The 21,497-nt window shown below is 46.5% G+C and overlaps 1 protein-coding gene across 2 annotated transcripts in view; it reads right to left on the bottom strand.

Annotated features, from left to right (window-relative positions):
* Positions 1 to 21,497, bottom strand: part of NPDC1 (neural proliferation, differentiation and control 1) — a 716,939-nt gene that overhangs the window by 314,370 nt on the left and 381,072 nt on the right. For both annotated transcript variants that reach the window (XM_069609739.1, XM_069609738.1), the window contains exon 2: positions 15,766 to 15,909. In XM_069609739.1, the coding sequence (XP_069465840.1) occupies positions 15,766 to 15,909 (144 nt within the window). The remainder of the gene's footprint in view (positions 1 to 15,765; positions 15,910 to 21,497) is intronic.

Genomic DNA, 21,497 nt, shown 5'->3' with positions numbered 1-21,497 from the left:
AACCATCCTAAACGTGGAAAAGACGTGGAAAAACCTAATTTCCTTAAAATGAACTGTGTGTCCCGGAATCCCTCATGGACTGTGATGAAGAAGAGGGCTGAGGAGGCATGCAGAAGTAAAGGACAACCAAGTAGGCTTAACAGCCTTTGCCAGGCGCAATTCACATTAAGGGCCTGCACCTGAAGTCATTTGCCCCACCGAAGAGGCATAGAAGGCCGCAGCAGGAAGGAGCAAAAGGAAGGAGCTGGGGCGGGAGCAGGAAAGTTGTAAGTAGTGGCAGAAGGTGTAGCGCACAAGGCTGGAAGTTCACGAGGAAGGTTGACTACTTATGGGATGCTGGACCGAGAGAAGAGCAGATTCTGAGTTGGTCCTGTGTTCACAAAACCTGTCTGGCTGTGGCTGCACTGAGAGAGACTTGGAGAAGTAAAGGTTTTCCTCAGGTGTGCCTAGTTGCTGTGAGTGCAGAGCTGCAGTGATGCCGCTACCTTAGCCCTGTGTGCACAAGCAAGCAGAGGGAAGTAGGAGAGAGGGAGACTCTCTCTTGTTGAGGCTGGATCGGAGACACCCGTGCTGCAGAGGGGTGTGGGTCACAAGAGTGCCTGGAGTAGAAGTAGCAGAGAGAAAATTCTGGAAGTGGAAGCCACGCGCAACCACAGTGTTTTTGGAGCTGAGAAGTGAAGCTCTGTACTCCAATTCACTGAAAACACGTTGCTGGTAACTGTTACCAGCTCAATTAGAAGCCAGTAGAAGTTGTTTGTCGCTGTAGAAAGTCTTGACCACAAAGGAAATGTATTACACGCACGTTTAACACAACTCAAAGTGCTTGTGTATAAGAAAAGCTTCTGTTTTCCATTGTTGTATCAAATAACTGTACAGTAGGGGTCGCTTGATTCCAATAAAGAGGGAGAACGCTGGTTTGTAATCACTCAAAAGGTAGCAGCTGACTTTCCTGAATTGTTACAAGAACTCTTACATCAAAGAAAGGTGGTGTACGAATGATGGGGATTCCCGATCCATGTTAAAGCAGCATTCTGTATGAATGAAAGTTGAAATTCTCCATCAAAGATTGGTCGTGTGTACCTAATTCTGTTTCCCTTGTGAAGGTTGAAACTTGTAACATCCAGAACAAAAAGTTTGTGGTAGTAGAAGTTGCTGAAGTAGCGAGAAAAGTAAACATTACCAAAGCCAGTAGGCAAATCCTTTCTAACGTGAAACCAGCCCTAGTAAGATCTAACCATCTTTACTTTGAAGTTGTCATGTTGTTACAAATCCAGTGTCCTCTGATACCAGGGTGTAAAGGTTATCCAAGGGTGGAAGAGTGGCAATACAGCTTTGGGGTAACTACTGGAAACAAGAAGGTGTAAATAAAGCTGGAGAAGTGAGCTGGGTGCTTGTTAAAATAAATTAAACAATCTGTAAAGATGAGAGTGTTGAAGCTGAGAGAGAGAAGCAGTCTAGAAGACAGGGTAGGTTCTAGTGGTAGCTGTACGACAGACAGAAGAGGCAAAGAGGCTACCCCTTTCTTATGGCATAGGAAGGAAGAGTGTCTTCCCTACCTGTGAAGGTCAAAGAGCCTTGTCTTTGAGTTGCCTGATAAATCCTCAAAATAGCAAGCAGCAGTAGAACTGACAGAACTGTGGTTGTCTATAATATTGTCAGAGAACATTATATTGAAGGAGGTTGAGGCAGTGGTGCACTGTGAAGCAAGGGAGCCTGCTTTCACAGTGCCATTAGCAGAAGGGAGTTGCCAAGAGGAAAGCAACCCCATTAGAAGAAGCATCCTGACACGTTATATTGCAAAGACGCTGCAGAAATTACAAAAAGAAGGACACTTGTTGAAGCAGAAGTGGCACTTTTGTTTTCAACTTTGTCAAGTTTATCCTGGAAGGAGGGTATCCAGGATTACCATTGGTGCTGTTTTCTTTGTGGAAACGGGAAAGATAACTTCAGCAAACGGAGAAAGAACGGTTACCAGTGGATTTATTTTGGGTGAACTTTTGTTTCTTTAGTAACTTTCAAGAACTGGTTCAAGATGTTACTTTTCTTTGTGAGAGACTGACTTTGGACAGCCTGGGAAAGGGATCTACCCAGGACAAGTGGAAGTCGTCCAAGTTACTGGTTATTTGGTAATCATTAATTTATTTTGCTTATAACTTTCTTTGAATGTTTTGTTGTTTAGTGGGAGGGCCGGTTTTATATATGCTAGGAGATTTTCTCTTAGCACCTAGAGTAGGAAGGGAACTCCCTGGTAGAATAGGCGTAGTTGGGTTTTCTTTGCATTTTCTTTCATTAATAAACTGTTAAATAAAGAGAAAACTACAAGCAGTTGTCGCCTTCTCATTACTGACCCCTCACATAAGTCTGGGACTGTTCTTTAAAATCCGACAAACATGCTATGGAGAAAAGAAAGCTTGATGCCTGCACTCTGCCCACCTTCACTTTGCAACACTTGTTTGATGTCTGTAAGAGGAGATCTGAAAAGCCTTTGCGGTGCATGTACAAGTAACGTACCGGAGCCAAAGTTGAGACTTTCTAGCCAATTAAATAGAAAACATGTTTGCAAACTCTATGCACATTTTTCCCAAACATTGAAACTTAATATTAATGATTTTAATGAGGTGATATGCCTGACGGAGGCGAGCCCACCCTGTAGGTAACTGCCCACCGCCCAAGTTAAGGGCTCTTAACTAGGGTAGTGGGCCGTTGTATACACAGGTGCTAAATAAAAAAAGAAACTTACCTTTACCTTAAAAGCACAACCCAACACCATGCAGTGCTGTTGGACAGGAAGCCCATTTTCTATGTTGAAGACGTTGGATGTCATCAACATTGAAAATGGGATTCCTGCCCAACAGGACTGCACTGCGTCGGGCCACGCTTCTAAGGTAAGTTTCTTTTTTATTTTAAAAAAAACAGTCATAGCACCCACGTAGGCAACTATACTGTCGCTAAGAGATGGAGGGGGAGCGGGGAAGGGAAAAGGGGTGCTGGCCCAGGCAGCTCGGAACGCGGGCTTGTACCATAGAGTACAGCGCACGTTCCGAGCCTCCTGATCGGCTGGCATTCCCCTGCAGGGTGTTAATGACAGTTATTCTAAGGGGACTAATAGAAATAAACCTACCTACTATTCGTGATAGCATGGTCCAGACCCGATTCATTGGGTTATGTTATTAAGGTAATTATTGAGCGGGGACCTAGCTTTGAAAAGCAATGGAGCGCTTTACAGAGGTATAGAACAATACAGATGCATAGCAGAATGCTATTCAGAGGTAACAGAACAGATAAACAGTGGGAGGTAGGATACAGAGGGGCACAGCTGTAGAGGATGGCAGTGAAGAAAGGGGCAGGCGGTGTCTAGCAAGCCAGGTGGTGCGGGGGGCGGGGGATGACATGATGGCCTAGCTGTTAAGGAGCAGAGAATCCTTGAAGAGGTTGGTCTTGAGTTATTTTCTCTAATTGTAGGAGCGTGGGGGTGAGTCTGATGCTGATGGGGAGGAGGTTCGATAGCCTTGGGACATAGGCAGAGAGGGCTTGTTTTCTAGCCTTTCCTTTTTGCAGCAGAGAATTTCAGGTCTGCATGTGTTTTGTGCTTTCTATCACTCTCATTGTCACATCTTTAAATCATAAAACTGTGTCTCAGTGGATCTTAAATATTAACCAACACAGGTCCAAAAGTACATGTTTCACTGGCCACAAATATATGTTTTTCCCAGGCACAATTGGGTACTAAATATACAGTAAGGAACATGCCGAATAAGCATAGTGTCCTCATGTTTGCATTGTTCTATGGCATTTAGCACTGAACAATTTTGTGAATCAACAAGACTGTTATTTGTGCATGACACATTTTCCCAGTTTCTTTGTGAATCAAATATTTATTGTGCACATTACCTGGATGAGGTCAGTAGCATCGTACCGTCCGCATAGCCCCAAAGGAGATGCTGTATTTGCATACAAACCAGATATCCTCGATTCAATACCAGGCAAGGGAAATCTGGTGGTTCTAATTTTCCCTGTTCCCACTGACAAACAGCTCATAGTCAATGTTTAAGCCAAGCAGTGTACCGTGTACAAGCACACTACATTATGCTGACATTATTTAATAGCCCCCCTACGACCCATCGTGGCATTGGCATTTGCAGGAAGGAAAATCTCATTTGCAGATGAAGGGGAGATTGATTTGACGACAATTTTTCATAATAGGCAGAAGGAGAGAGACGCTTTGTTTTACTCATGCATAAAAAGTCTTCAACAAGACATACGCCATGAGATTCTACTCCCCCAGGCACATCCTTTTTCACTCTAGTCAGAAGGAATACACACTAGCTAAATGTTCCGTCATCAACGTTTTGAGTCAGGACCGCGAGGAAGAGGTCAATCCTCAGATCAAGTGCGGTCATGTCATCTGACCCTCGCTTTCACTTGTGACTCTGGATTCCCAGATCCCCTATTGCAGGAGTCTGCGACCTCTGTCTCTCCTGATGTTTAGGACTATAACTCCCATCATTCCTAGCCAGCATAGTCAATGGAGATGGATCATGAGGTTGCAGGGTGACTGTCCCTCCCAGTTAGACAACACACTATGGAATTGGACATGTACCTTCCCTTTAAGAGAGTAAGTGTGCAGGACGTGGTCATCCATGCCATTTTCAAGTCCTTTGTAGTTCACAGGCAGTGGACAGCCACTTCCTTGTGGAAGCCCATTGCAACTGTGAGCACCGCAGTGCAGCCATTGTATGGGCCAATGTAAAGTGGATAATGCTAACGAATTCTGAGCTATATCATTAAGCAGCCAGAGCATATGGATGCATTGCATGGCGCTCCCATACCATTCCTTCATGCATCCTAATTTTCATTTGGTAAACCAGCAAAAAACATATAATACCGGTCGCCCTTTAAATGCTGAAACTGGCAAGCATCTTGGGAAGGAGGTATCGGAATACAGATGGCTGTGAAGTTCAGCAGCACCGCCAGGCCCACCACTGAGGTGGCCTGTGATTGTGTGCCAGATTCAAAAACAAAGCTGCTTGAGCGGAAGGGAGGCGACGGAGCACATCTATCCTGCAAGCACCCACACTCTGGAATCCCCCGCCACCCTGCAAAAGGCAGCTGTTGGGCACAGGGGGTGGAATTCACTCCCCCTCCCTAACCATGGAAGTCGAATGGAGTGCAACCCTCCCACCTTGGTTGGCGTAGGTTTCTTATTAGTAGATAAAAGGCCCCCACGAGGCAGGGTCATGATTCTGCCCATCTGCCACCCAGCACCGCTACATGCGCACATTCAGAAACTCTACTTATGGCAACCTTGCACGGGTTCCTGATCAGTAGATAACAGGTCACCATGAGGCAGTGTCATGATCCTACCTACCTACCACATAGCACTGCTAGATGTGCTAATTGAGAGACTCTTGTATGGCAAACTTGCGTAGTTAAAACCTACAAACTGCTTCTGTATTAATTTGTTTTACTGCTGCAGTCTTGGACCAATATAATTTCATGGTCCATTCCGGGTTTTGGGTTAAATCAGCAAATGCATTCTGGTACATGCATGCTTTCCAAGAGGCAGATGGCTGGAGGAGGCATAAAAAGTACCTTTATTTGCAGCAAGCTACTAAGAGCTGGAGAGGCCCTGATTGCCTCTCCAGCAATCAGGGCTGGAGAGCCTGTTCCATGATACTGCAGGCTAGGCTACCACGAGCCAGATAGAACTTAATTACAATCCATTGCTGCAGGCTACTGAAGCCAGGACTGGGCTTAATTGAACACAGCTATCTGAGACTGCAATCAGCTCCACCCTGTTGGGCTGTTGGCTGGGAGGGCCTTTATAAGCTCACTTTGAACAGAAGCAGTGGTCCAATCAACTGCTTCCACTGGGAGTTTGTGCTTTTGAACCTTTTCTGAATATCCTGATTTTAGGCTTTGGAATCCTGTTTCTTGTTGCTGCTTTGCAGCACCCTTTCCAGTCTGCTTGTTTTTTAACCTTTCCTTGATTTCCATCTTTTGCCTTCTGAAACCCTATCCTGTTTTGCTGTTGAAGACTTTCCATTCTTTACTGATATCATTGCTGCCTTTCTGACTTTCTGTAAACACCCTGTTTCCTGTAAGCATTTCTGCTTTACAGGCATGCCCTGATTCTGCTTAGCTTTTCTCTCTTTCTCTCTGCAATTCCAGTCTCTTTGAAGTGTTCCTGTCTGTTCCTTACCTGCAATATTACCAGACTTCAGCCCATAGTTCTAGTGCCTGATCTTGAGTTTCCTGAACCCCTGGTATTCGCTGTGTTGTCTGCAACCTATCTTGCCTGGAGTTCTTTGACTTGTGTATTCTGATATTCCAGTCACTGCTTTGTACTTTGTTGCTCTATCCTGTCCTGTACTAGGTTACTACCATCAACACTGCCTTCTGCCTGTGTTACATCTTGGTCCACTGTTGTGCCTCGCTCTGTTACAGTGTGGCCCCCTGGGTTGGTCTCCATTCAGATCAGATAAGGGAAATACTTATGTTGTCTTTGCCTAGTCCGTTGGGAGTCTCACCTGCCTCAGTATATGGTCTCCAGTTTTACCCCCTCCAATGAGTACAAGCCTCTTTGGCACACCTAACTAATGACGCTACTGTATGACAGTTGTTAAGAGTGATCTGCTGGTACCAATCCCAAGGGCTTTCCCTAATCCATGGAAACCCTTATCATATTCCAGTAAACCCTTTATTCTGATTAATCCCTGTTGCCCAGTATATTTGCTTATCTGTGCTTTTTCTCTGTATCTTTACTCATAGCCAGCTCCTCCCCTTGAAGTTCCTGTTAATTCCCGTTTCCCTGTTTCAACTCAGATCAGCTTGGTATGTCCCCTGTTTCTGTTAAATGAGAGCATTGCCTCAGGAATCTCCCCTAATCTACAGTGAATACTGTGAGATAGATCCTTTGCCCTGTGCTCTCCAGCCAGAATCTTGACAGGCAGCCAAAAGGGGAGAAGAGGATTAGAGAGAAGTTGTGGATTGGTAGGGGAATTTAGGAAAACAGGAAAGGGGGTTAGGGATACTTGATTGGATATGTAGGGGATGTAAGGGGCAAGTCCTCTGCAGGTACCCTCAGGTATGGATGCCTTCTCACTGCATATGTACTGTAATTCACCCTTAATCATGTACAGAACACTCTTGCGTAGTGGTCTGTAATCCTGTCCTGTTTATCATAATGTGTCCTCCAACAAAAGGCTAATGGATACAATGACAAGAAAATACAAACACATGCATAGCAACATACAATGGCAGCAACATAAATGCTGTGCTTCATTGTGAGGAATTCGGCCATCTGCACAGTAGGTGTGCGCTCTCCCGGGCTTTTTTGAAATTTTAAATGAAAATGAATGATGGTAGATTAACCTCCAGAAAAAATCTGTGGGGGAATACGCACACATTTTCCTATGCTCACCACATGACATACACATAGACCCATTGTATTCTGGGTGGACACAGTCTACAGGTGCAGTCCTCCCTGTTAGATTTCATTGGGATCTGACAGGTGGAGTACACAATGCATCAAAGAAGGGCGCAGGCCAAAACATTCCTCCTGCCATGGCCAGCCTGATTAACTACCAAATGCTACATGAATTTGCCCTGTTTGGTTACTCTCTGCATATGGTGGCAGCAATTAACATAATTAACTTAGTAATAGAGTATACTTCAAACAGGCACACCCCTGGCTGCAGAGGCTAAATCAAAGGAGACAGGAAACCCCAACAGCCCTTTTATATGCACTGTGTCAACCTGAATCCAGCTCCCGCCTCTCTGTATCAAGGGCAGTGACCTGTCCTGTCCGGACCTGTGTGCTTACAGTAGTCAACCCCGGAGGCAGACCCCATTCAGACAATACAAGTGTGTGGATTGATGTAGACAGAAAGTCTGGTCTCGCCGCAGCTTCAAGGGAGACCTGCCACTTTAATCAGGCACCATTGAGAGCTCAATTAACCAGAGAGACCCTTTGATCCACAACCGACAGGAAGATGGGTAGGACTTAGAATTACATGTTTTCACCCCTTTACCATTTCTGTTGCAAAGCACTCTGGTTAGGACATCATGCATGCAGGGGATTGTTGGTGGGGATTCAGGATTGGTTCATTAAGGTAGGCTTAGCCTACACAAATCACTGGGCCCATTTGGCTTTAAAAGAGGGTTTAGAACCTTTTTTGTCAGATCATCTGAAGACTTTGCAAGGAGTATTAAGAAGAACTAATTTGGATCCTGGCTGAAGGTGCAGTCTGTTTTACAACGTCAGCCAGTGAAGGAAGGCCAGGATCTCCAAAGAGGGAAGCAAGATCCCTCCCCTAAACATCTCCCAGGGAACAGAGTGAGATACTGAATCCAGAGGACCCTCCAGCAGTTACAGAACTGGTACGTACCCAACACACAGCATGCCCTGCTAGAGTCTGCAAGCAAGTTTCCTAGCTGGGATGTGCCCGAGAGTCTCTGAACCAAACCCAGGACAAGGCCGGTGCCTGCAACACTCTCCTCAGCTTTGGCCCATCCGCCTTAAAAGAAAACCCAAGCCCAGTGAAGAAGCTAGGGGGAGTGCATTAACCAGCGTCTGCCTTAAAGGAAATTTTCGAGCCAGTCGAGCCAGTCGAGCCACTCGAGCCACTCGAGCAGCAACCGACTGCACCGCTGTTGTTACGCCGTAGTCGCTCATGACGACCAAATTGCCTCAACCAGTGCTTTTGATGCGCCAAACAGCACTGAGACGATTCCTGACCCCAAGCCACCATGTAGGAAAGCCTGCAGCGGTTTGACCAGCCTCCCTTGCTGAACTGCCTGCTGCATGATACCCACAGAAGTCTCCTGCTTTGAACTCTGTCGCAGGAGCTGCAAAGCACCCTGATACTGACTCGACCCTGTCGAGCACCAAAAACTACTACAGAAACAAGGTACATTTAACGACCCATTGCTCCCTTTGTGTTGAAACGAAGTATCTGAACTATTGCAATGAATTACTTTACCGACTACCCTTCTATCAGTATCCAGAGTGCATCCCTTTTCCTTCTTGAAACTGCCTGTCCTGTGCATTCCTTTACAGGGTTGGCTGTATTTCGTAGTCTTGCTAGAACTGTCTGTTGTGATGATAATAATAAAGCAGATATTTGTATACAACCTTAACTGGACAGTGGTCTTTTATCATTGGGTAATAATTGTATTTTCGCTGTGTTGCAACTAACCAACGATCCACGACCTTGCAGAGCTAAGCCTGCCGTTCTGTCCATGTAACCAAAATTGGACAAGGAAGTTTATAATTTGCTTGTGTTTACAAACTGTTCGGATCCCTCCTGGTGTACTGCAGGTGTGGGTCCGATTGATGGTTTGGAAACCGATATCCATCCCTGGACAACTGGTGCCCCGGCAGTTGATTCGTTGCAGTCATCCACATGACAAAAGCTAGCACATGGGTGGTTGACATACAATTGATGCTAGGGACAACACAAGTACATGTACTCTTTGCTGGAAATAAGAAGGTATTCAGTTAAACAAATGGTGTCATATAAACGTGAGAACCCAGTCCAGTTGAAATGAGGCAACGGATAGTCATTGCGTAGTGCTAAACGATTTCATGACACAGACAGCTCATGATTCAACTGTGAGCACAAATCAGGGTGACTCTGTTGCTTTCGCAGAGCAAACTGCACGTAGCATAACTCATTAATAGGACTCATTTCATCCTCGGGGAGTTCCACGGGGTCTCCCCGAGAATGTTGGTGAAAGATGGAGAAGAACCTGCCCGCTCGATAAAGTCGGAGTCGAACGGGTTAGCGAGGCAAGTGCACGCCTCCCACTGCTCGGTCACAAATCTCTGGGCCAAAATCTTCCCCGTCCATGCTGTGAAGTTAAACGAGCTAGCGAGGCAAGGGCATGCTTCGCACACTTGGTCAAGCACCTTGGAGCCGCACAGTGAGTGAAGCTTCCGCTTCCCTGCCTGTACCCTGAACACCAATAACCAGCACCCGGCTCGGGCAGGGGCAGAGCTTATGAAGATGACACAGCAGCATGTGGGCAGGGCACATCACCCGGGGATCATGGCTAATGTAGTCCAAATGCGGTCCGGGCCCCACAACGAAACATCTCCTGTGCTTATTATTGTGCTGTACTTTCTGGTCGCTCAGGCCACAGAGGCCCTCATGCAATCACGCACCAGGTGCTGCAACTCGGATCCGTGAAGACTCCAGTGGAGGGCATCCCCCTGAATACACTTATAAGGGGCACCTACGACACACAGACAGTGCCAGGTCGACTAGAGAATAATATAAAATAGAGAGCAAACCCAATGAACGGCTTTATGAGTGAGGAAATCGAGAGATGCCACGACCACCGCAGACCTAAATGAATGAATGAATGAATGCGAGGCACAGATGGAAGAATCACTTCGGACTTCGGTAGGGTCTTGTCAACCCCATATGTGCATTAGGAGAGAATTCTGAAACATTACTGGCCTGTAACAGTGGATACGACCATAGCAAATCCTATAAGGGGAGCAATGGGACGTTTATAGCCCAAGAATCCCCTGGTTTAGTTACCCAAAACCGTCATCAGGGCTGGAATTATTTGGGAAGGCGAACAGTAAAGCCCAGGTGGCATCAAAGGGAACACTTGACCAAACGAGAAACGCAGTGTGAAACACCCATGAAGATGACTGACACTAGACAAAAGTACCATAATGGGCAACAGCCAAAGATGGATAAATATACCGTCAGCGGCGGGCGGGGGTCATAGGTCGACAATCCTACAGGAGCAGCACCAAAATGATATCCTTGAAGACAAGATCGGAGAAGTATTGATTGGTGTGCAAGATTCGACAATGGCACTTGAAAATAAGATGGGCGACGTGGCAGTGGATATGAATCTCCTCAGGGCAGATGTCTGCAAAATGGCGGAAAAGAAAAAAATCCAACTTGAACTTCAGGCGACCATTAAGCAAGAATGGATTGCCCTTAGGAAACAAGTCTCGAGTCTTACCCACTTGAATCATGAGCTGGGGTTGGGCATGGAGGATGCAGATGGTCGCCCTAGAAGATCCAATCTGGGAGCTTCTTTTAGAAAAATGGCTACAAGAAACATACGGTTTCAAAGACCAAGCCAAATGGTTTGCCTTTGAGGGCCCATACGATGCCAGCAAAAGCACCCCCTTCTGGCACTAGACTGAGACCAATCGTTGCCAAGATATTTACCTTTAGATATCGTGACGCTGTACTTCAGCTGGCTAGAGGAAAGGTCCCCTTATGCACAAACAGCAACACAAACATGATATTCCAGGATTGTACCAAAAAAGTGCAACAAGGACAACAAAGCTTTGAAGAGAAGAAATGGACAGAGAATACACAACATCCATTTCATGTTAATGTACCCAGCCAAACTGAAAATCCTCCAGGGATCGAAACAGTAGGTCTGTAATGCACCGCAGGAGGCACGCGACTGATGAGACTCTGAAGGCTCATGGACAACACAGCCCATCAATAAAGGAAAGGAGAAACATCTATTGCGACAGGGTTGCACGCCACCAATAACCACGCAGATTCCCAAAGTAGTTCCAAGGGTATTTATTGGGACTTTTTAGATGGAATGGCTTCTGGTCTTAAGATTCTTCAGGGTATTAAGGAGAATTGGCGCTAGGGCTGTTCCACTCTATCGCCACTTCGCTGGCCTTTTTCCCACCTCCCTAAACCAGGTGTCACAAATGAGGGGTTAGTATTCTCGCCAACTGTGACACTTAACTGTCTGAGAATCTATCCGATTTCTATTAGTGGCTTCCGTAAAGGGATGGCTAACTTGACTCCCGAGTGGCCTTCTAATCTTTCCCTGACCTGGTCCGCCTAGAGTTCTAGGAGAGTGGTTAGGAATGGTGCCTTTCACCCAGTGTCACGCTCTCCTCTTTCACACCCATGGTCTTACCTGACTCTCCACTACCCAGGTGTTAAGGTTTTCTCATCCCGCCTTTAGTCTCTGCAATCTCTCAATCCGCCTTTCCACATCCACCCTATGATCTTCTCTTCTTACACTGATCCAAATGCCAATCTTAGCTCCAACTACTTCTCTATGTCTATCGTCGATGTTATCTCCTCCTTCCGCCTAATCTACTTCCTTGCTGCTTACAATTCCTCTATCATAATCCCTTTCCACTACCACTGCCATTATCCCACTCCCTGTCACTCTTACTACTCTCCCTCTACTACTATTCCTTATTCTGTCATTAACAATATCACTCAACTGCCTGTCTTCCCTCTAATCTTATTCTTCACAGCCATTACATCCACTAACACCTCTCTCTCTCTCTCTCTCTCTCTCTCTCTCTCTCACTTGCTCGCTCGCTACTCCGCTTCCCCAGAAGTCAGCTGGAGCCACGCGTTCCTCTTTCTGTGGTGACTATTGTTGTCCCATCTCGCCACATAAAGGCTGCAGAAACGCCTGTAGCAGGTGGCCAAGATAACATGAACAAATAGACTCTCCACTAGAGAGGAACGACCAAAGCTCCACAGAAGCCAACCTACAATAAAGGTCAGAGTAAGGAACATCGGGCAATAGACATGTGCACCCTTAACTTATACTACTGCAAGGTGCAGTGTTGACCAGGAGGAACAGTACAAGAGAACAAAATATCAGGTACCAAGACTCTGCCTTCTCTACCGCCCCACCGAAGCAAACCTCTGGTACCCTCCAACATGTCGGAGGGTTGCCCAGAAAACTCACAGGCATAGATTACAAGGCTTAGGTGCCCACTCGAGTTCATTGAGGGGACCGAGTTTCTGGTTTTGTTTGTTACGATTTTGGGAAGTGAAAGGAGGGAAATGGGGAGGGGATACACAAATAGTTGGATAAGAGGTGTACAAGTTTTTTGCATTAATGAAGGAGCCGGGAATGTACACCAAAGGGTACCATGTGAATAGGTTGTCGCCGTGGAAATGTCGCCATGTAGGAGACTTTTATTTTCTGACCTCTTAAAATTCTTTCCCCAAATATTCTAGGAGGGGTATAATTATATATTATTACCTCTGATCCAAGAATAGTTGGGGAAAGTGTTGGATTCTCTGGAGAGTGCATCTTTTGGGAAACGTCGCCTTCAGGCGGCCATTTCCACAGTCACATAATCACTGACTTCTAACAACCACTCACAGATCCCCTGTCTTCACCCATAAACGAAGCAATCTTCATGAGCTGGTCGCAAATAATTAGGCAATGATTGAAGTCAAATTACTAACCTGGAACGTCAGAGGGCTAGGGAATTGGTCAAAAATTTGGAAAATTGGCACATATTTGAAAAGATAGGGGACACAAATGGCACTATAAGAGGACCCATCTGATGCAACCGGAATTAGACACATTTCAAACAGGGGGTGAGGGGAGATATATGGAGGCAGCTACTCCACAAATGCACAAGGAGTGGGGTGTTAATATGGATATCCAAACGGCACCCCTACACATTACCAAACAATTTAGAGACACTGAGGGTAGGACGATAGCACTTGAGGGCTTGTACGATGAGAAAGATATCTACCTGGCCAACTCCTATGTGCTGGATGCAGACAATAACGCATATTCCCAGGTGCTGGAACTGATTGGAGAGAATAGTGGAAGCATCTTTATATGGGGACGGAATGTCAATTGCTTACTGAGCCCAGAGCATGATCAATCAAACAGCAAAAGGATTTACAAACACCAAGCCATGACCTCACTGGATCAAACCTGGTCTGATCTGGATTTGGTGAAAATGTGGATCGAAGCGGATTGCCCAGGATTCTCATTCGGTTCCCATCCACAAGACTCCCATTCAAGTATTGAGTATATGCCTTTACGGCAAGGGAGCAGGTCCATTAACTTGAAGACAGAGTACTTGGGGAAAATAAAGTCCAATCATGCGCCCCTCTCAGCGACAATTGTAGGGGGGTGACAAACCGGCTCTAGATGCGACAATTCTACTGCAAACATTTTAACCAACACTCCCCGCAGGCACCCTATAACCAGAGATTCACATGAGTCCCATTGGTTGCCATTCACCGCAAGAGTAACATTTAAGGCGCTGACTTTAGTACGCAAGACCATCTACAGCATTATGCCATTTTAACTCAAACTTCAATTGAAACCGTACATTGCTAACGGGAATTTAAGGTCTTCGATTAAATGCTGACAGACATCTTCGTGATTTGTCCCTCTCGAGCCATGGGGCGCCCTTTTACCTCTCAGGCTGGCTCATTGTGAAACTCTGCCTCACACAAAAGCTTCTTACTTGCATATGAAAATTAAAATCATGGCCTTTTTTTTAGTGTTCCTTCTTTTATTCTTAGATGACCGGTTTTGGTTCTTGACCATTTCTAGTGACCATTTTCTTGAAATATACAAGGGGTTGCTCAGGTATCTACTCGGTTGTGAGCACCGTATAAATGCACAAATACAAACATGAACACAAAAACATCATTGCATGAGACTCCCCCCAGGCCTCCACCTTCGCTCCGGCACTTCAGAAAAGAGATTAAGACCTTGCTCTTCAAAGACCACCTGACCGATCACAAGGCACCGCCCTCACTTCTGTTATACCTCCATTGCTCCATAGAAATATGCACTATAAAAATCCAGAACATCGCAAATCAAGCTGATGGAGTGAAGCACTGCTCTATAAAAGTCCCCTGGTGGCATGAGATAGGGAACAGTAAAGGAACTTTCTGTGCATTAGAGACCTTCAGAATTTGATGTGAGGAGGAGCTACAGCAGGGGTGTCCGATCAGAAGGAACTAGGGTGACTAGACGTCCTGGGCTTTTCCGAGACAGTCCCGGGAAATCAACCTCTGTCCCTGGGTCCCAGGAGTTTTTTTATAAACCCCATCCCTGGATTGGAAGGGTGGGTGGCTACGGTCCTGATTTTTGCCGGGACCCGATATCGAAATCCCGAAATCGGGCCCGTTGCGTCTCTTCCTGCGCATGAATGGGGGCATAAATGCTTTTCACGCCCCCATTTCCTCTCCCTTACCCTCCCCGGCCGCTCTCCGATGAGAGGAGTGTGCCTGTGAGCTCACACCCCTCTACCCCCACCACCCCCGCAGCAGGCCAGTGACATAGAAGTAGGACTACATCTTTATTTGTGCTTACTTTAGTCCTACTTCTATGTTTATGGCCTGCCGCGTTTCTTTTTAAAAAAAATGTGTTATCTGGTCAACCTAGAAGAAACTGAACTTTGAAACCATACAGAAAAGTCACATAAGCAATTATTGTTGGCAAGAGTAGAGGAAACAACCCAAAGAACAATTTCTATAAAATATATTGTCATCAAATGCACCAAATTATTGCAAACTTAAACATCAGAATATTTAATTTATTGCGCATGTCAAAGTCCATACACGGCACAAAGCTCATTTTTCTTACAGGTAACCTAAAATAAATACATTATAATAATGTTACCAATAGAATCGCTTATGATGTGAAGATGGGGATGGGTCATTTAACCTCCCTCTGCTCAACCAACGGGAAAATGCTAAACAGTTAAACATATCCAAAGAAACTTTAGATCAACAGTAGTCACATCCCCTCTAGCCCCCGCCGCGCCCCCCCACCCAGGTTAGTACAAAGCTCTTAAGAGGAAGAGCCTGCGCTTAATAAGGAATGCAAACAGTTCTGGCATTTACGGAGGGGAGCTGGCAAAATGGGTTTCCTCAAGAGCAGATGCTGGCAAGGAGGGGGTTGGCATAGCACATTGGAAATTCAGGCCCAGCAGCCCTTTAGACCGCAGGGCAGGCCGACTCCACATACCTTTTTGAGATGTGGCACTTTCCACACACTTGCCGTCATTATTCTCCACATGGTTTGGAAGGCAGGGTCCACACGCATCAGAGCCTGGGGGGCAGTAATGCCGCTTTAGGAGGGTGCAGTCCAGCTTCCGGGGACAGCGGTCACCTGGGGAGAGATATCGAGAAAAGGTCAAATATGCAGGGCACGAAAACATGAGCACTTGGTGCCACAGAAACCTGGCAAATGCATCCAAGAACTGTCACGTAACTGCCACCCTGTCACATAACTGCCACCCTGCAAGTGCATCCAAGAACTGTCATGTAACTGCCACCCTGTCACATAACTGCCACGCTGCAAGTGCATCCAAGAACTGTCACGTAACTGCCACCCTGTCACATAACTGCCACCCTGCAAGTGCATCCAAGAACTGTCACGTAACTGCCACCCTGTCACATAACTGCCACGCTGCAAGTGCATCCAAGAACTGTCACGTAACTGCCACCCTGTCACATAACTGCCACGCTGCAAGTGCATCCAAGAACTGTCACGTAACTGCCACCCTGTCACATAACTGCCACGCTGCAAGTGCATCCAAGAACTGTCACGTAACTGCCACCCTGTCACATAACTGCCACCCTGCAAGTGCATCCAAGAACTGTCACGTAACTGCCACCCTGTCACATAACTGCCACCCTGCAAGTGCATCCAAGAACTGTCACATAACTGCCACCCCGTCACATAACTGCCACCCTGCAAGTGCATTCAAGAACTGTCACATAACTGCCACCCTGCAAGTGCATCCAAGAACTGTCACATAACTGCCACCCTGAAAAGGATTGGTAACCTTTGGGCTGGGGGGCAATTACGATTTTCTGGCCCATAGTGCACAATGCAGGGGCACCAACTTCCAGAACAACTAAACTCAATACCAACCCCTGCCCGATCTACACATTCTCCCGCATATATAAAAGGCATTATTGAAATTACGTTTCTTTCCTGCAACATATCGTTTTGTTACGTTTTCTTTTCTGACAGACCCAAGGCCCAGCGAACCACTACCACACACCAAACACGGTACATGTTTTCACCGGGATAATATATTTTGGTGAAATCGGAAAGCTGGGACTTAACGCAAGTATCCTCGTGCCCCAGTTTGCAATTTAAAGCAGGCTGCATATCCTCCCATCGCATATAAAACTGTATAAAAATGTTAATTAAGTATCTGTATGATGTATACTATCTGTAACATTTGTTGACGCTATTTTAATTTATAAGTCCAATTACCAAACTGTCTGCAACCACGCCGTGATACCCCAGGGTCTGGGCGTGTAACAAATGAAATAAATAAATAAATAAATAAATAAATAAAATCCCATCTTTTGTTTTAGACTATTGTGAAAAGGTGGAGAAGCTACAGAATCATTTGGCCTCCCCACCGCAAAACATAAAAGCCATACATTGCATCCTGTCTACGTACCCACAACAACATGAGAAGCTCACTTCCCGATCAATACGCATCATATAAACGGTTAATACATATTTATTGAGTGACCCCTTGCGAGTGACACTTTCCCTATAGACAGTTAAGGAAACAAGGCAACTTGGTGAAGTGATCGGGATCATAGAAGCAGAGGAGGCTTCATCTTCTCCTATTCCATCTTCAATAATACAACCAACAAAATACTTTCTGCAAAGTTGTCATTCACGGGCTAGGCTAGTACAGTGAATCTGGCTTTCAAAGCACCAAAGTCACAGGATAAAACAACCTGTCAAAATAGTCCTAATTGTAACATGTTCATGAAGCAAGTATGCATCACTTCATCAGAAAGAATAAAGGGGTTGAGCCAGTCCCACAATTGGGTACAGTGTCATCCAGGCTATGCAGGGATCTCAGAAACAGTCGCTGAAATGGCTGACCTATCTTTCCAGATGTGTACCTCAGTCTCAATTACCCTATTTTCTTACCCATCACCCTCAGGTGTCCTTCCTTTGGCTGCACATCCTCTTCACCCCTCTTCCTTATGATATGATATGATAGGTTATTTATAACGCGCTTAATACACAAAGGTTTCGAAGCGCGGACCAGCGATCGAATCTGTGGTGCTCTGTGTCGTCTTGCTTCCAAGATGAGCACGTTGCCCGTGAGCCATCCTCCCAAGACAAATAACTTTCAGACTTCTGCTTCACTTGCCCACATTTCTCCATCACCAATCCCTTGTCACTCACCCCGTGCATTGCCCTGCTTCTCCTGTAGACAGTAGATCCCCTTGATTTGCTAGTCAGCCACTGCCAGACATGACAAGAAGCTGTGGTCGGGTATTGCTGGTAAATGGGGCTGTGGTCTCTGCACACTTGGACAATGCAGAGGAAAAAGACACAAACGGTAGTTGGCATTTATTGCGCTCCCAAAATGTACTTCCTTGGAAAGGTGGCTGCATATTTCAGCTCATGGAAGCAGAAGTAACAGAGGGGAGTTTGAGATCTGTGAATGGGAAGGACTATGAGCGGCCTATCATATTTATATACGATTTCAAGCAAGAGGAAGGTGGAGTGTATGTGTGCGACTGTTGTGATGTGTATGTGGAAGTATGCATCTGTGCTTATGCAGGGTGCCAAATTTGCACTCGCTGCTAGCCTTTGGCTAGTGATAATTGACTCTTGGCATGTAAGAAAGGATGCGCTTACTGTATAGAATTGATGTCGTGAGTGATAATTTTATAGCTGGCTAGTAGCTTGCAACTTGAATTTTTGACAATGTATATATGTGAATTAGTTGTTGATCTGTATTTGTTTCTTTTGCTTTTCAGGTAAGAGTGTTCTGGGTGAGACCAAAAAGAATCCTATGGGGACATTGAGAGTTGGGTGGAAATCATAAAATCAGTGTAATTAAGCAAAAACGCGGATTCTTCTATCCGCTCAATTCAGAATTTGAGCAAATACCACTGACAGTATGCCATGGAAATACCAGGGGAATACCCGGGGCAGTGTTTTAGGTGGACTTTTTGTTGAAAAGCTGCCTATCTTTACCTCCACCCAAGTTCTTTTTACTGTATACAGGAGGGAAGTGCGGGTGCCTCCTTTCAATACAGTGCAAACAGTTTTCACAAAGGGCCATGGTAAGGGGGTGAAAAGGTGGGCATCTCTGAAGCCCACCACTTACTCATGTAAGGCATATGTCGCTGATGGCACACAAATCACTCCCAAGACTCAAGGCATTCCAAAGGTTCTTTATTAAAATGTGTGTGGGCCCCAGAGAAGTCCCTCTCTCTTGTCTCCAGTAGGATGTCCTCCCTAGCCCAGGCTTCCATAGCTCCAGGTTAGTGCTATGGATCAGTAATCCCTACTGCCTCTTTCCATCTTAGGTTACAGATGACTCCCTAAGATTCTAGCTCTCTAAACTCCCTCAGGGACTTAGTATCTGGCCCTACTCTATCACATGGTTAGTGTTCTGAGGGAGTTAGGAACGTGCCTTGCACTTCCTCGATTGTATTCAGGGTTGTTCACCCAAGCTTACATTTCCTCTTTCCATTGAATCTGTTGGTTGTCTCCATGACCACCAGTCTGGCTTCAGAGCTGCCAGAGGCACGGAAACTGCTCTACTGAACACCCGTGAAGACTTGCTCCCAAATCTCGATTCCAACTCTCCTTCCATTCTTATTCTTCTGGATCTTTCCTCTGCCTTCGACACGGTCAGTCATGCCACCCTGACAAATCGTCTCTGTGACACCCTTGGCATCACAGGCCTGGCACTGGACTGGTTGACCTCTTTCCTCTCCAACCGACCTTCCCAGGTTCTCTGGGCCCTTTTCTCTACCCTAGCATACTCTCCACCTGCTGCATCCCTCAGTGCTCTATCCTCTCACTGTGGTGCTTCAACATCTACCTTACCCCTCTGTACCACCTGATCTCCTCCTTCTATCCTCACTTCCAGTGTTATGCAGATGAAACATAGCTCTCCTTCAAGCTTTCCTCTACTGTCTCCTCTTCCTCCTCTCTCATCCCCGACTGTACGACTGCTATTCAGGCATGGTGGGCCATCAACGATATCTGCCTTAATGCTAGTAAGACTGAGATCCTTCTCATTGGGACCCCATTTCCCTCATCCCCTCTGGCTGTCCTCTATGGGACCCCTCCCCTCACCTTCTTGTGAGGCTAAAAACCGTGTGTCTTCTTTGATTCCTCTTCTTTCTCCTTCTCTCCTCACATCGCAGACCTTGCCAAGAAGGCTCACTATCAGCTGCACCGGCTCAGAGGCATTCTCCCTTTCCTCACCTTCCCCCGAAACTCAATGGGCCTCATTACGAGGTTGGAGGTAGTCATGGCGCTATTAGCGCCATGACTTCCTCCAATATCGGTACCGTGTCTGGTCCCATTCAATGGGGATTTACCGGTCTATTCTGACCTTTGCGGGACCGGTAAATCCCCATTGAAAAAGCCATTCTCATTTCAGCCCCCATAGGGCTCAATGGGAAGGTGCTAATAACGGTACCGCAAATTGCGGTACCGTTATTAGTTCTGAAGTCCCTTAACGGGTCCCTTAAGGAAGGGACCCGCTAAGGGACCTCGTAGTAGGGCGGTTAGGGATTACCGGCACCGGTGCCCTTACCAGTGCCGGTAATCCCTTACCGCCCACCTCGTAATGAGGCCCAATGTCTCCAGAGCTCTGGCCGTCTCTGGGCTGGACTACTGTAACAGCATCTCCCTCAATCTTCATTTATCCTCGCTCCGCCCCCTTCAACTAATCCAGAATAGGACTGCAAGACTTATCCTTGGCCTCAAGCCCAGGGACCGCATCTCTCCAGCCCTAAAATCTTTCCACTGTCTCCCAGTTGCTGCTAGGATCAAGTTCAAGACCCTCTGCATCACCCGCAAGGCTTTCTGTGGCTTGCGACCCCGCTACATACAACTCTCTCTCCCTAAATAACTCCATGCTAGAGCTGTTCGGTCTTCTAGCTCCAACTCTCTGCAGATCAGAAGCTTCTCTAAGCAGACAGTGGGGGTAGATCTCTCTCCTCCTTAGGAGCCTCCCTCTGGAATGGTCTCCCTGCCCTTCTCAGGCTTGAACCAGATCTCCTTAATTCGCCCCCTCCCCTGCTAACACATCCGTCTGCTGCTGTGACTGGCTGCCTAGATCCCTATGAGTTCCCTCTGAGTTTTACAGGCCACCAGGCCCCTCTGCCCAATCCACCCCCTCCTCACATTTATCATATGGACCCTTACCCCCCCCTGCACCGCATGCAATCCCTGGCACTTGCCCTCCTGGCCTCCCCTTACAACATGCCTAGCCCCTGTGGCCCTTTCCTCTCCATCCCCGACTCCCATCTGTCACTTGCACCCTCTCTTCACCTCTCCACCCTGCACTTCCCCTTCCCACCCGAGCACTTTGCATTTCGCACAGACCAGCACTTACCACCCCCCCTCACCTTTCTTGTTAGCGCACAATCCGAATGTCACAAGGCCTAGTACGACCGTTATTGTTATCTTTCTCCCTTGTCCCCCGCCCTTTTTTGTCTTGTGGCACCTTCAAATATCCAATAAATAAATACATACAATTTTACTCTTACTAAAGTCCTCCTCCTATTGCTCCTCCCACCAATTCTCTGTCCCTCCAGTCTTTCACTCCTCCTAGTTCTCACCTCCACCTTTTGATGGTACCACTGTTCCCTTCTCCATTCTACTGCTCCCCCGCCACTCTATGCCCGCTCATACACTCTCCTTTCACCATGTAGACATATGCTTCACATTCACTCTAC

This window comes from Ambystoma mexicanum, chromosome 8 (assembly GCF_040938575.1).
Source record: "Ambystoma mexicanum isolate Mex_15411 chromosome 8, UKY_AmexF1_1, whole genome shotgun sequence".
NCBI lineage: Eukaryota > Metazoa > Chordata > Amphibia > Caudata > Ambystomatidae > Ambystoma > Ambystoma mexicanum.
This window is presented reverse-complemented; position numbering and strand designations above follow the sequence as displayed.